This window comes from Saccostrea cucullata, unplaced genomic scaffold (assembly GCF_032062105.1).
Source record: "Saccostrea cucullata isolate Sc308-1 unplaced genomic scaffold, CSIRO_AGI_Scuc_v1 ctg6270, whole genome shotgun sequence".
Classification (NCBI taxonomy): Eukaryota; Metazoa; Mollusca; class Bivalvia; order Ostreida; family Ostreidae; genus Saccostrea; species Saccostrea cuccullata.
This window is the reverse complement of record NW_026937564.1, coordinates 18,516-31,191: the sequence shown is the minus strand read 5'-3', so window position 1 is coordinate 31,191 and position 12,676 is coordinate 18,516. Positions and strand designations below refer to the sequence as shown.

At 39.6% G+C, this 12,676-nt stretch overlaps 2 protein-coding genes across 2 annotated transcripts; both read left to right on the top strand.

The window, feature by feature from the left end:
- Nucleotides 1-4,338: 4,338 nt before the first annotated feature.
- On the top strand, nt 4,339-9,206 carry LOC134248404 (uncharacterized). The gene is made up of 2 exons (XM_062730809.1): nt 4,339-4,415; nt 4,772-9,206. Exon 2 carries the CDS (start codon nt 4,908-4,910, stop codon nt 9,204-9,206), a length of 4,299 nt encoding a protein of 1,432 aa, XP_062586793.1. The 5' UTR covers nt 4,339-4,415; nt 4,772-4,907.
- A 38-nt stretch (nt 9,207-9,244) lies between these two features.
- LOC134248406 (uncharacterized) lies at nt 9,245-10,816 on the top strand. Its single transcript, XM_062730811.1, has one exon. It carries the CDS (start codon nt 9,245-9,247, stop codon nt 10,814-10,816), a length of 1,572 nt encoding a protein of 523 aa, XP_062586795.1.
- The last annotated feature ends 1,860 nt before the right edge of the window (nt 10,817-12,676 follow it).

Here is a 12,676-nt window from a genome sequence, read left to right as displayed (position 1 = left end):
CAGAGGCAGTAAGGCTCACCTGAACATTTTTTAATCCGAAAAATAAGAAATAAATTACTTTATAATTTTTATCCAATTGAACAAACAAGCACTAGGAAATGGTTAACTCCCTTTTCAACTCCTTAAGGACCTCAAGATTATGACAGGGCCAATAAGCTAACCTGAAATTTGATTAATATAACGATTGTAAACCGAAATATTGGCACAAGTGTAAACTAGGTTGAAGTATGTTTCGAACATTATTACTGGGAAAACTTAGTGAATCTATAAGACTGTAAATTACCACTATCAGTAATAAGTGGTGGTGGTGCCACCAAATGGTTTCAAAAGCATTTTTGATATTACAGGCAGGTATTTTACCCATGATTTAGAAAGTGATCAACATTACTATGGCAAGATAGAAGGGCCCAAGGATTATTATTTCCTGCTATCAGAATGGGCTTTAGTGGTACCACCAGGTGGTGCCAAGTACATGGGTCATATTTCAAGCAATCATTCGTCATCAATTATTGGTGATTAAGTTAAGGGTCTTAGGGAGAATCCCTTGTCAACGTTTCAAAAGGTCCCAGGGGCCGGAAGGGGCCAGTTATCGACGCTGAACTTTGGCTGTTTTGCATTTTATCCCAAAACGCCATTAAAGATCAGCTATTATACGCCTTATCCTTGAAGTGTTCATCGAATGATTATTGAGGCAAGGTAGAGGGGCCCTAGGGCTATCATTTGCCACTTTCAGAATGGGGCTGTAGTGGCACCACCAAGTGGCGGCAAGTGCATGGGGCATATTTCCAGCATTCATATTTAATTTATTGTCGGCCTCCTGAACAAACTAACACTGGGGATGAGTAGGGGCCCTAGGGGGTATTCTTTGACAGATTTTTGCATGGTCCTAGGAATTGGAAGGGGCCAGTTAGCTAACCTGAACTTTGCTGTTTTTCATCATTGTACATTGGGAAACGGGAAAAGGGCACCTATTATACGCCTTATCCTTGAAGTGTTCATCGAATGATTATTGGGGCAAGGTAGAGGGGCCCTAGGGCTATCATTTGCCACTTTCAGAATGGGGCTGTAGTGGCACCACCAAGTGGCGGCAAGTGCGTGGGGCATATTTGAAGCATTCATATTTAATTTATTGTCGGCCTCCTGAACAAACTAATACTGGGGATGGGTAGGGGGCCCTAGGGGGTATCCCTTGACAGATTTCTGCAGGGTCCTAGGGGCTGAAAGGGGCCAGTTAGCTAACCTGAACTTCTATGTTTTTCATCATTGTACATTTGGAAACAGGAAAAGGGCAGCTATTATACGCCTTATCCTTGAAGTGTTCATCAAATTATTATTGGGGCAAGATTGAGGGGCCCTAGGGCTATCATTTGCCACTTTCAGAATGGGGCTGTAGTGGCACCACCAAGTGGTGCCAAGTGCGTTGGGCATATTTGAAGCATTCATATTTAATTTATTGTCGGCCTCCTGAACAAACTAATACTGGGGATGGGTAGGGGGCCCTAGGGGGTATCCTTCGACAGATTTCTGCAGGGTCCTAGGGGATGGAATGGTCCAGTTAGCTAACCGGAACTTTGCTGTTTTCAACATTGTACATTGAGAAACGGGAAAAGGGCAGCTATTATACACCTTATTCTTGAAGTGTTCATCAAATGATTATTGGAGCAAGGTAGAGTGGCCCTCTGTCATCCAGTATTGACCACTTCACATAGAAAATGCTTATGTAATGCCACCGATAAATTCAACATATTCTGTCAAACTAAAAGCGATTTTTGTCGTAAATTTTGTAAATACAGTAACAGTTTTATTGTACCCTAGGCTTTAATACTGATTAATTAATTTGATTTGTTCAAAGATTAAATCCAAATAATTTGTTTTTACAGAAAATCTGCAACTTTATTATATACCAATCGTTTTTCTCAAAACTATTTAGTACAAATTACTGTCTTGTTCAACCAGGAATGGGAACAGGAAGTTGGAACTCATGACGTATTGGCTAGAGTGTATGTCTTTCAAGCAAAGGGTTGTGAGTTCAATACCAGCTGGGTGCATTTTCATTTTTAATTTTTCTTCAACGAAAATGACATGAACACTTTAAAAGGTGGAAAATCCACAGGAACAATGAAAGACTACCAGTATTCTCTTTTTCTTTTATGCATAAGAATTTTTTTCGCTTCAATTGAATATATTTGCTTATGTATAAATACATAAAAACTCGGTTATAACGAAGTCACCTGGACCTATGAAATTACTTCGCTATATCCGTAATTCGTTATAACCGTATAAAAAATTCATGAAATATATATAGTTGCATGGGGATCCAAGATGACTTCGCTATTTCCGTGAATTCGTAACATCCGTGTTCGTGCTAAGCGAGTTTTACTGTATCCTTTATTGTGACCGATAAGCTAAAATATGTTTTTTAACCTTGTTGCCGCCGGGCGCATAGTGTTTCACAAACACATCATGTGGAAAATATTTGCATATGTACGATATACATATTATATTATATAATATTGTTTTGAAGTTAACATCATAAGTTTAATTACGTTTGAAAAATTTTGATGTTAAAAGTATTAGACCCTCACAGAATCTTTATTACATATTGCGATTTTGCTCCTCTTATTTTGCCCCGTAAACTTAGTTTTGGGGTTATATAGTTTTTGTCGTTTTCGTCCATCTCTCTAGCTTTCTCTCTGTCTCTCTGATTGTCCGCAAAAACTTAACCTTGACCCTAACTTTTGATTGAATGGACAGATGACTTTCATTTTTCACGTGTGTGACAAAACTTTTCTTCATGTACCACCAAGTTTGACCTTTTCACCTTGACCTTTAAGTTTTACCTTCTTTTACGCAAAAATTATAAACTTTTATTTTGATTATATCTTTTAAACAGTTGAAAGCAGGACAATTATACTTTACAGATGTATTCTTTGTGAAAATACCTTTCATTTGAAACAAACAACATTGACCTTTTGACCTTGACCTTAGAGTTTGACCTACTTTTAAAATAAAACCGTAATTTTTTAGGGTTAGGTGCTTTTATTCTTTACATATTTAGTCCTTATGACAAGACCTCTCATTTGATAGCAGATCTTTGACCCTTTGACCTTGACCTTGGATTTTAACTGTTTAAATTTTTTAATCATGTCCATAACTTGTGAACGGTCAAGACTATAAAGCTTCCCTACTTTACATATGTATTTTATGTAACAAGGCCTTTCATTGGATACCAGTTATCTTGACCTTTAGACCTTAACCATAGAAATTTTTTTTACTTATAAACAAGATTTGTTTGTGAAACACAATGCTCCTGCCGGCAACAAACTTTTAAAAAACATATGTTTAGCATGTAGGTTACAGTCAAGGTCTCAAGGTCATTGATCTTGGTGTCATTTGAAAAAAAAACTTTATTAGTGAAGTATGCATACCAAATATAACTTTCTATCTCTCATGGTTCCAAAAAGCTATATTTAGCATATAGGACACAATCATGGTCACAAGATCATTGTCCTTGGTGTCATGTAAAAGGGCTTTATTAGCGAAGTATAAATGCCAAATATTACGTCTCTATCTTTCTTCGTTCAAAAGTTATGGTGAAAGGTTAAAATTTGCCGACAAAAAGCTATATTTAGCGTATACACTGTAGGTCATGGTCAAGGTCACAAGGTCGTGGACCATGTTGTCATTCAAAAGAGCTTAATCAGTTTTGTATGCATACCAAACATGAAGTCTCAACCATTCATGGTTCAAAAGTTATGGCAAAGGTTGAATGGTTCAAAAGTTATAGAGAAGGTTAAAGTTTGCAGACAAACAAACAGATAAACAGACAGATAGATAGTCAGGACAAAGACAATATACGCATCGGATCTTTCGATCCGGGCGCATAAGAAAACTTTAATCTTGGCCATAACTTTTGAACACAAAGGGCTAGAGATATCACACTTCACATGAATTCCTTTTGAAAAGACCCTTTATTGAATACCATGAACTTTGATCTTTGACCTTGGAGTTTGACCTACTTTGAAAAGTAAACCTTGGCCATTGCTTTTAAAGGGTTAGGCTTAATGCTTTCATACTGTACACATTAATTCATTGTGACAAGGCCTTTCATTTCATACCAAGACCTTTTACTTTGGAGTTTGACCTACTTTTTGAAATCTTTAACCTTCTCCATAACTTTTGAACGGTTATGGCTAGGGCTTCCATACTTTATGTTACACAATTTATACCTCGTAAGAGTTATCTTTCTTTTTACATTGTGATCATTATTCCGGGTATGTAACCCTTTACGGTTTGTTTTTTAGAATATTTTATGTTGTTCCTACATGTACATGAGGCTAGGAGGCCATTTTCGCTTGTTCCAAGCATTGTTTTAAAGTATTTTTCACTCTTACGGGTACATCCCTGCACCATAAGTAAGTTTTTATGTATTATCTAACATTATATTTTACGGTTTACTTTTGATCAGATAGGGAAATAGATTTCGATGTGTATTAGAAAGTAAATGGTTAAGTAAAAATCTGCTATGTATATAAACGCTATATTGTTTCTCAGTTTATGTGATAAATAACCTACATGTTACTAAGAGCGCATTTTAATTTTTTATGATAGGCCAGTTTATGATTGAATTTAAATTGGAAAAATGTTCACTAAATTTGGATATCATTCTTGTTTGTCTATAATTTGTCACTTACTATGTAAAATAAGGTTAATTGGGTATAACTGAATTGTATGAATCTGTTTGTAAGTTTTGTCTCTTTATTATTTTCAGTCTTTTACCATACACATACAAGCATTGATGCAATAAAGAGTGATCCGCCCTTATTGTTTTGGTTTGTTGGTTTGGTAAACACTCTGCACAGAGGCAGAACAGTAAAAGATTATGACCAGGGACAACCTGTAGGACGATGGCAACAGGGGAAGGGGAGAAACAACAGGTCAAAGACGAACAGGATGATAAACAATCCAGGATTCGGACTCTTACAGAGAAGGGTCAGGCATCCTTTGACCAAACGTTCCTTGATCTACAAGAAAAGTGCACTAGCGCGTGGAGGGAGGTAGAGGACCTCATCGCAAATTGTGATGGTGACAATACAGACAGGAAATACCTAAGGACAACAGAAGATCACATAAATGCAAAATTCAAACAGTACCTTAAAGAAAGTCAAGCCCTAGCAAACTTCCTTGGAAGAGCACGCACAGAGCAAGCTCTACAGAAACTGGAGCAGCATGAGTCTCAGTATAGCACATATTCCGATATAGTGTTCACATTTCGAGATGTCCTACATAATAAACTATTAGAGGCAGCCGAACGACTCTCGGAAAAGTTTGAAGTGAAATCCAGGACTTCATCACAAGCCTCAAAGACAATATCAGAAATACTCAAAAAACGAGTGCAAGCGGAGACCCAGCAAACAAGACTTAAATTCTTGGAAGAGCAGGCGGCTCTGGAAAAACAAAAGGCAGCTACCGATATTGATATATGGCTTTCTAAAGAAAAAGAAGCAGCAGCTGTGGCAAACGCAGAAGTAAACGCCATGGAAAATTACGATCGTGGATCTCAAGGAAGTTTTCAATTTGACATTGAAGAACAAAGTGTGGAACGGACGGCCAGAGAAAGAACTGAAGCTTATGTGAACTCGCAGGCCAGCAACCACTCAGAAATCACACCTAGCTATGTTCAACATGATGATGCCTCACATCGTTCGAGACCTGCAAGCATCAGTCAAGCAGGATTTCATTTTCCAACTGCCAGTCATGTTCAACCTCATGAACAGTCACCTATAGTTGACCTCAGTAACTACCTTTTGAAAAAGGATTTACTATTACATCGTTTCTCGGCATTTGATGACTCGGCGCAAAACTATACAGTGTGGAAAGTTGGTTTCCTGAATATTCTGAAGGAATTGAAAGCATCACCAATCGAAGAACTTGATTTATTGACAAAATGGCTGGGCCCCGAATCAAAAAGATACGCTCTATCCATACGTTCAGCAAATACTCACCAACCTGAGAGGGGTTTATCCCTGATATGGGCACGATTAGAAGACCTCTATGGAAAACCAGAAATGGTGGAGGCAGCGTTGAAGTCAAAGCTCAAGGACTTTCCAAAAATTACAGAGATGGATCCGAAGCGTTATTATGATCTACTTGACTTGCTTTATGAGATTGAGTCCAACAAGCAGGACCCAAAATATTCCAGACTACTTGGATACTATGACACTTCCTCAGGCATATTGCCTATTGTTAGTAAACTCACCAATCAAGTACAAGATAAATGGGCCACCCGTGCATCTCAGTATAAACGTTTGAATCATGTTCCATTCCCACCATTTAGCATATTTGTCAGTTTCATACAGGAGATATGTGAATTGAAAAATGATCCAGGTCTTATTTCTAGTACGAGGTATCCATCCGACAAGAAGAGAGAACCTACAAACAAAGTCTTTGTCCGGAAGTCAGACGTTGGTACCGAAACGCCAACATCCTCTATGCGGTGCCCTATACATAAGGCTGACCATTCCTTGGAACAATGCCGTGCCTTTCTGGCAATGACATTCCCAAATAAACGCGACTTTCTGAAAAGTAGGGAACTCTGTTTCCGTTGCTGCAAGGGAAAGCATAGGGCCAACAAGTGCAAACTTAAAGTGAGTTGTGACGTTTGTAAAAGCGACCGCCATGTTACGTGTATGCACTTTCATAGAGACTCTGGGCAAGAGAATGGCGGGGAGAGTTCATCTAAGGAATCACCATCTGGGAAGGGAGATGAAAACATTATCACGTCCTCTTGTACCCGATTGTGTGGGAAGGATAGAGTTGGCCGATCTTGTGGGAAAATTGTCCTTGTGAACGTATACCCATCTAACAGACCTGATCTTACCTTTAGAACTTATGCTATGATAGACGATCAGAGCAATAGAACCTTAGCTCGTTCCAAGTTTTTTGATTACTTTGGGTTAGGGGGCAATGACTGTGTTTTCACGTTGAATTCCTGTGGTGGAAGTGTTACATTTTCTGGAAGAACAGCAGAGGGATTCGTCATCGAGCCAGTGTCAGCTGAACAGAAGTTGTACTTACCTAAAATTATAGAATGTGACGAGATTCCCAACAATCGTAAGGAAATACCGACTCCTGAAGTGGCGTCTGCATATCAACACCTGTTGGATATTGCACCATTAATTCCTGATTTGGATCATACAGCCGAGATTCTGCTTCTCATAGGAAGGGATCTGATCCAAGCGCATCATGTGATCGAACAAAAACTTGGGCCCCCAGACTTGCCGTTTGCGCAAAAACTCTACTTGGGGTGGACTATTATCGGTGAAGTGTGTTTGGGTAGTGCTCATAGACCTAATTCCATTGTAGTGAATAAGACTCATGTGTTGGACAATGGGCGTAGTACCCTACTTGAGCCTTGTGATTCCAAGTTACTTATTTCACAAGAAAAACATCAACATGGCGTCGGTTCTTGTACGGGGATATTCTGTACTACAGTGAATGATGAGACTCCTGGAATGTCGACTGAGGACCGCCAGTTTCTGGAAATAATGGACAGGGAGTTTCACAGAGATTCCTATGGAAAATGGACAGCCCCATTACCCTTCCAACATGACAGGCCTGTGTTACCAAATAATTACACTCAAGCAATGAGACGGGCTATGATCTTAGATGCTTCGTTGAGAAAAAATCCCACCAAACTTGGACATGCCTTAGAATTCATGAGGAACATTTTTGACAGAAATCACGCAGAGGTAGCCCCACCTCTGAAACCAAATGAAGAATGTTGGTACCTACCAATTTTCGGGGTGTACCACCCACTCAAACCGGAGAAGATTCGCATGGTGTTCGACTCTTCAGCTCGCTTCCAGGACTTGTCTCTGAACAGCGTACTTTTGTCAGGTCCAGACCTTACAAATAGTCTCATTGGAGTGTTGATGCGTTTTAGGATGGAAGCTGTAGCTGTGACCGCAGATATAGAGCAAATGTTCCACTGCTTTGGTGTCTCAGAGAAACATAGGAACTTCTTAAGATTTTTATGGTACACAGACAATGACCCTACCAAGCCTCTAACGGAGTACCGCATGACAGTCCAGGTTTTTGGAAACACCCCATCACCTGCTGTAGCTACTTATGGGTTTCGTCTTGCTGCCATTCAAGCAGAACACAGCTTTGGGAAGGATGTAAGAGAGTTTGTGGAGCGGAACTTTTACGTGGATGATGGTCTGGTGTCCCTACCAACAACACAAGAAGCCATAGATCTCCTACGACGAACTCAACAGGCCTTACTGACCCACGGGAACCTCAGATTACATAAGATTGCCTCTAATGACCCTAGAGTGATGCAGAGCTTTGATGTGAAAGATCTAGCAAAGGACTTGATTGACTTAGATATTACACATGATGATCTTCCTACCCAGAGGAGTCTAGGACTCGTGTGGGATCTTCAGAGGGATGCCTTTGGGTTTAAACTTAGCAGGAAGGAGAAACCGTACACTAAAAGAGGAGTTTTATCATGTGTTAATAGCCTGTACGACCCTCTAGGCTTCATAGCGCCTATCACTATTCAGGGAAAGTTACTTCTTAGAGAAATGACACAGGCACCTTCTGTAGACTGGGATGCTCCCTTACCAGAAGAATTCCAGAGCAGATGGGATGATTGGACCCAATCACTGACTCGTCTTGGAGCATTGAATGTACCTCGTAAGTACCTGCCTATTGGCTTCTCTCAGCTTCAAGAGAGGAACGTACTGATTTTCACAGATGCCTCAGAGGTTGCTATTGCTGCTGTGGCCTACCTGTTTCACAGTCATGGTGGAGACATCAATCTGGGTTTCATTATGGGTAAATCTAAAGTCGCACCCAGACCAGCCACTTCTATACCACGCTTAGAGTTGTGCGCGGCCGTCCTGGGAGTAGAAATTGCTACTATTATAAGGGATCAGCTAGACATCAATGCAGATCATTTCAAATTCTACACGGACAGCAGGATCGTTCTGGGTTATGTTTACAATCGCACAAAGAGATTTTTAACCTACGTAAGCAACAGAGTTCAAAGAATTCTAAGCTTCTCCAAATCATCTCAATGGAACTACATCCCTACGGACCAGAACCCAGCAGACCATGGCACTAAATCTACTATCGACAGTGCACTGTATGACTCATGGCTCAGTGGACCAATAGAATGGCTACGCCAGAAGATACTGTAGATGGTCCTGCCCCAACATATGATTTGGTAGATCCAACTATGGATAAGGAAATCAAACAGGACACTGTGGTTTGCAAGGTGGATGTGTCTACCCCCTTATCCTGGACTTCACGCTTTGAGAGGTTTTCTTCATGGAAGAATCTCGTTAGAGCCATCATGTGCCTGAAACGGATTGTCCATGCAGTGGCACATCACAGTAAGGATATTAAAGCTACAGAAGATAGCAGTGCATTTAGGAAGGCAGAGGAGCTTATAATACATCACGTCCAGTTAGAAGTCTACAAGAAGGAAATTACTGCACTTAAGAATGAAAGGCCCCTTCCTAGAAACAGTCCCATTTTGAGACTTAACCCATCTTTAGATGAAGAAGGCATGGTGCGGGTCGGAGGTCGATTACAACATGGTGACTTTGATTTGGGGGAAAGGAGTCCCATACTTGTGCCAGGGAGTCATCATATTGCTAAGCTGTTAGCTCTACACTTTCACGAGTTAACACACCATCAAGGGCGCCATATCACAGAGGGAGCAATCCGCAATGCAGGTCTATGGATTACTGGTGCCAAACGTATTGTGACTTCACTGATTTACAAGTGTGTGATTTGTTGCAGAGGGCGTGGGAAACTTCTTACTCAGAAGATGGCGGACCTACCTGCGATAAGGTTGAAACCCTCACCCCCATTCACTTACGTTGGAGTGGACTGTTTCGGGCCATGGAGTGTGACAACTAGGCGTACTCGTGGTGGGAGTGCTGACTCTAAGAGATGGGCAGCTTTGTTCACCTGTATGTGCTGTAGGGCTGTGCACATTGAAGTATTAGAACAGATGAATACACCTTCCTTTGTGAACGCTCTACGTCGATTCTATGCCATAAGAGGAGATGTCAAGGAGTTTTACTCAGATAGAGGCACAAATTTTGTTGGCAGTGTGCGTGAATTAGGTATTAACTCTGTGAATGTTGAGGACGCACCCATACATAACCTACTCACGGATAAAGGAACAGTTTGGAGGTTTAATCCCCCTCATTCCTCACATATGGGAGGAACTTGGGAGCGTCTCATAGGGGTCACGCGCCGTATCCTTGATGCCATCTTACAAGAGAATCGTCACGTCAAACTAACCCACGAAGTACTCACCACGTTCCTTGCAGAGGTCTCGGCAATTGTCAACAACAGACCAATCGTTCCTATTGCAACTGATACAGAGTCGCCTCAGGTACTTACACCCAATGTTCTACTTACCCAAAAAATGGGGAATGTCTCTGAAAGTCACATGAACTTTGATGTTCGCGACATGTACACCTCTCAGTGGAAGATAGTCCAAATTCTTGCCAACAGATTTTGGGACAGATGGCGCAAGGAGTACCTCCAGTCGCTACAAGAACGCAGAAAGTGGGCCGATACCAAACCAAATGTTCAAGAAGGAGATATTGTCCTTATGAAGGACGCGGAACAGCATCGGAACTTCTGGCCTCTCTGTCGTGTTACTCGTGTGTTCCCTAGCGAGGATCATCTCGTGAGAAAGGTCGAACTTATGACATTCAAAGATGGAGCAAAGAGAACATATGTGCGACCAATTACCCAGATTGTGCTTTTGCTGTCAAATCATAACTAACTGTTTTGTGAAAAGTTGAATGACTAGTTTATGTATGGAGTTAAAGTAACTACATTTTGTGCATTGTAGGTATCCTCAGTTAAGGATAATATATACATTTGTTTTGCTTGTAAGGGTGTGATATTTCATATCAGGCGGGGAGTGTAGTGTTACACAATTTATACCTCGTAAGAGTTATCTTTCTTTTTACATTGTGATCATTATTCCGGGTATGTAACCCTTTACGGTTTGTTTTTTAGAATATTTTATGTTGTTCCTACATCAGTACATGAGGCTAGGAGGCCATTTTCGCTTGTTCCAAGCATTGTTTTAAAGTATTTTTCACTCTTACGGGTACATCCCTGCACCATAAGTAAGTTTTTATGTATTATCTAACGTTATATTTTACGGTTTACTTTTGATCAGATAGGGAAATAGATTTCGATGTGTATTGGAAAGTAAATGGTTAAGTAAAAATCTGCTATGTATATAAACGCTATATCGTTTCTCAGTTTATGTGATAAATAACCTACATGTTACTAAGAGTGCATTTTAATTTTTTATGATAGGCCAGTTTATGATTGAATTTGAATTGGAAAAATGTTCACTAAATTTGGATATCATTCTTGTTTGTCTATAATTTGTCACTTACTATGTAAAATAAGGTTAATTGGGTATAACTGAATTGTATGAATCTGTTTGTAAGTTTTGTCTCTTTATTATTTTCAGTCTTTTACCATACACATACAAGCATCGATGCAATAAAGAGTGATCCGCCCTTATTGTTTTGGTTTGTTGGTTTGGTAAACACTCTGCACAGAGGCAGAACATTTAACCTTGACCTAATTTCATATTTCACAATTGTATTTTTAGTGAAAATACTTTGTGATCCGACACATATTTTGGATTTCCCATAGCAAAGCATTGCCATTGCCTTTACATGTATATTCATATGGGAGGCGCGGGTACTCAGTATCACATAACGAGCTCATTGCTCACAGTACCTCTAGTTAATTACAGTGATCAATTAAGCATATTTTTGCTTTGATAATGCCATTACAAAGAGGTTCCTATAATCTGAGGTAGTGCTCTTATTTGGCTCATACTCAAGTATATCGTGCGTTAATTATACCCCCACCCCTTCCACACACAGACTTAAAAGCGGGAGGGTAAATTGTAATCCGGATGTCCATATGTCTGTTCAGAAAATTGTAATGGATTCAAATGGTTACCATATTCGAGACTCAGATTGTTGCAAAATTGGAATAAATCATCATCATCCTAATCAAAAGAACAAGAAACACACGAGAAGTTAGATATAGAAACTATATAGAACAAGATCTGTTTGTGAAACTCTGATCCCCCCTTATGGCAACATAGCATAGGTTAACCTTTTTCATATGCAGATCAAATATGTTGGTACCTAAAGTAAGTCCTTTACAAAAGAAAAACAAATATGAAATATAAAAGACTAGCACTTACTGTTCAAGGGTCATGACCAAGGTTGACATATTTGAAGGCATGACAAAGCACATACTGTTCAAAAGTTATAGCCAAGGTTCAAATTAATTCATAAGTAAAGAAATATCCATGGTCAATGTTGTTGGTATCAAATGAAAAGTCTTTCCAAAAAGAATACATCTGTGAAGTATAAATGTCCTAGTATTTACTGTTCAAAAGATATGGTCAAAGTAAAAGTTTATAACTAGGAGACTTATTGTTCACAGAACACTAAGAGGTCTTTCCACCTTTTTTAAATTTTTTAGTTTTATATTTCACTCTCTAATTTAATTTTAAGGGAAATGGCTTAAAAAAAGGAAATGAAAATCTTTTTTTTGTGAAATGACCTTGACCTTTGACCTTGATCAGATCTTCAAGGTC

Coding starts and splice junctions, on each gene's coding strand:
- LOC134248406 (XM_062730811.1), top strand. CDS start 9,245: ATGGATAAGGAAATCAAACAGGACACTGTGGTTTGCAAGGTGGATGTG.
- LOC134248404 (XM_062730809.1), top strand. CDS start 4,908: ATGGCAACAGGGGAAGGGGAGAAACAACAGGTCAAAGACGAACAGGAT.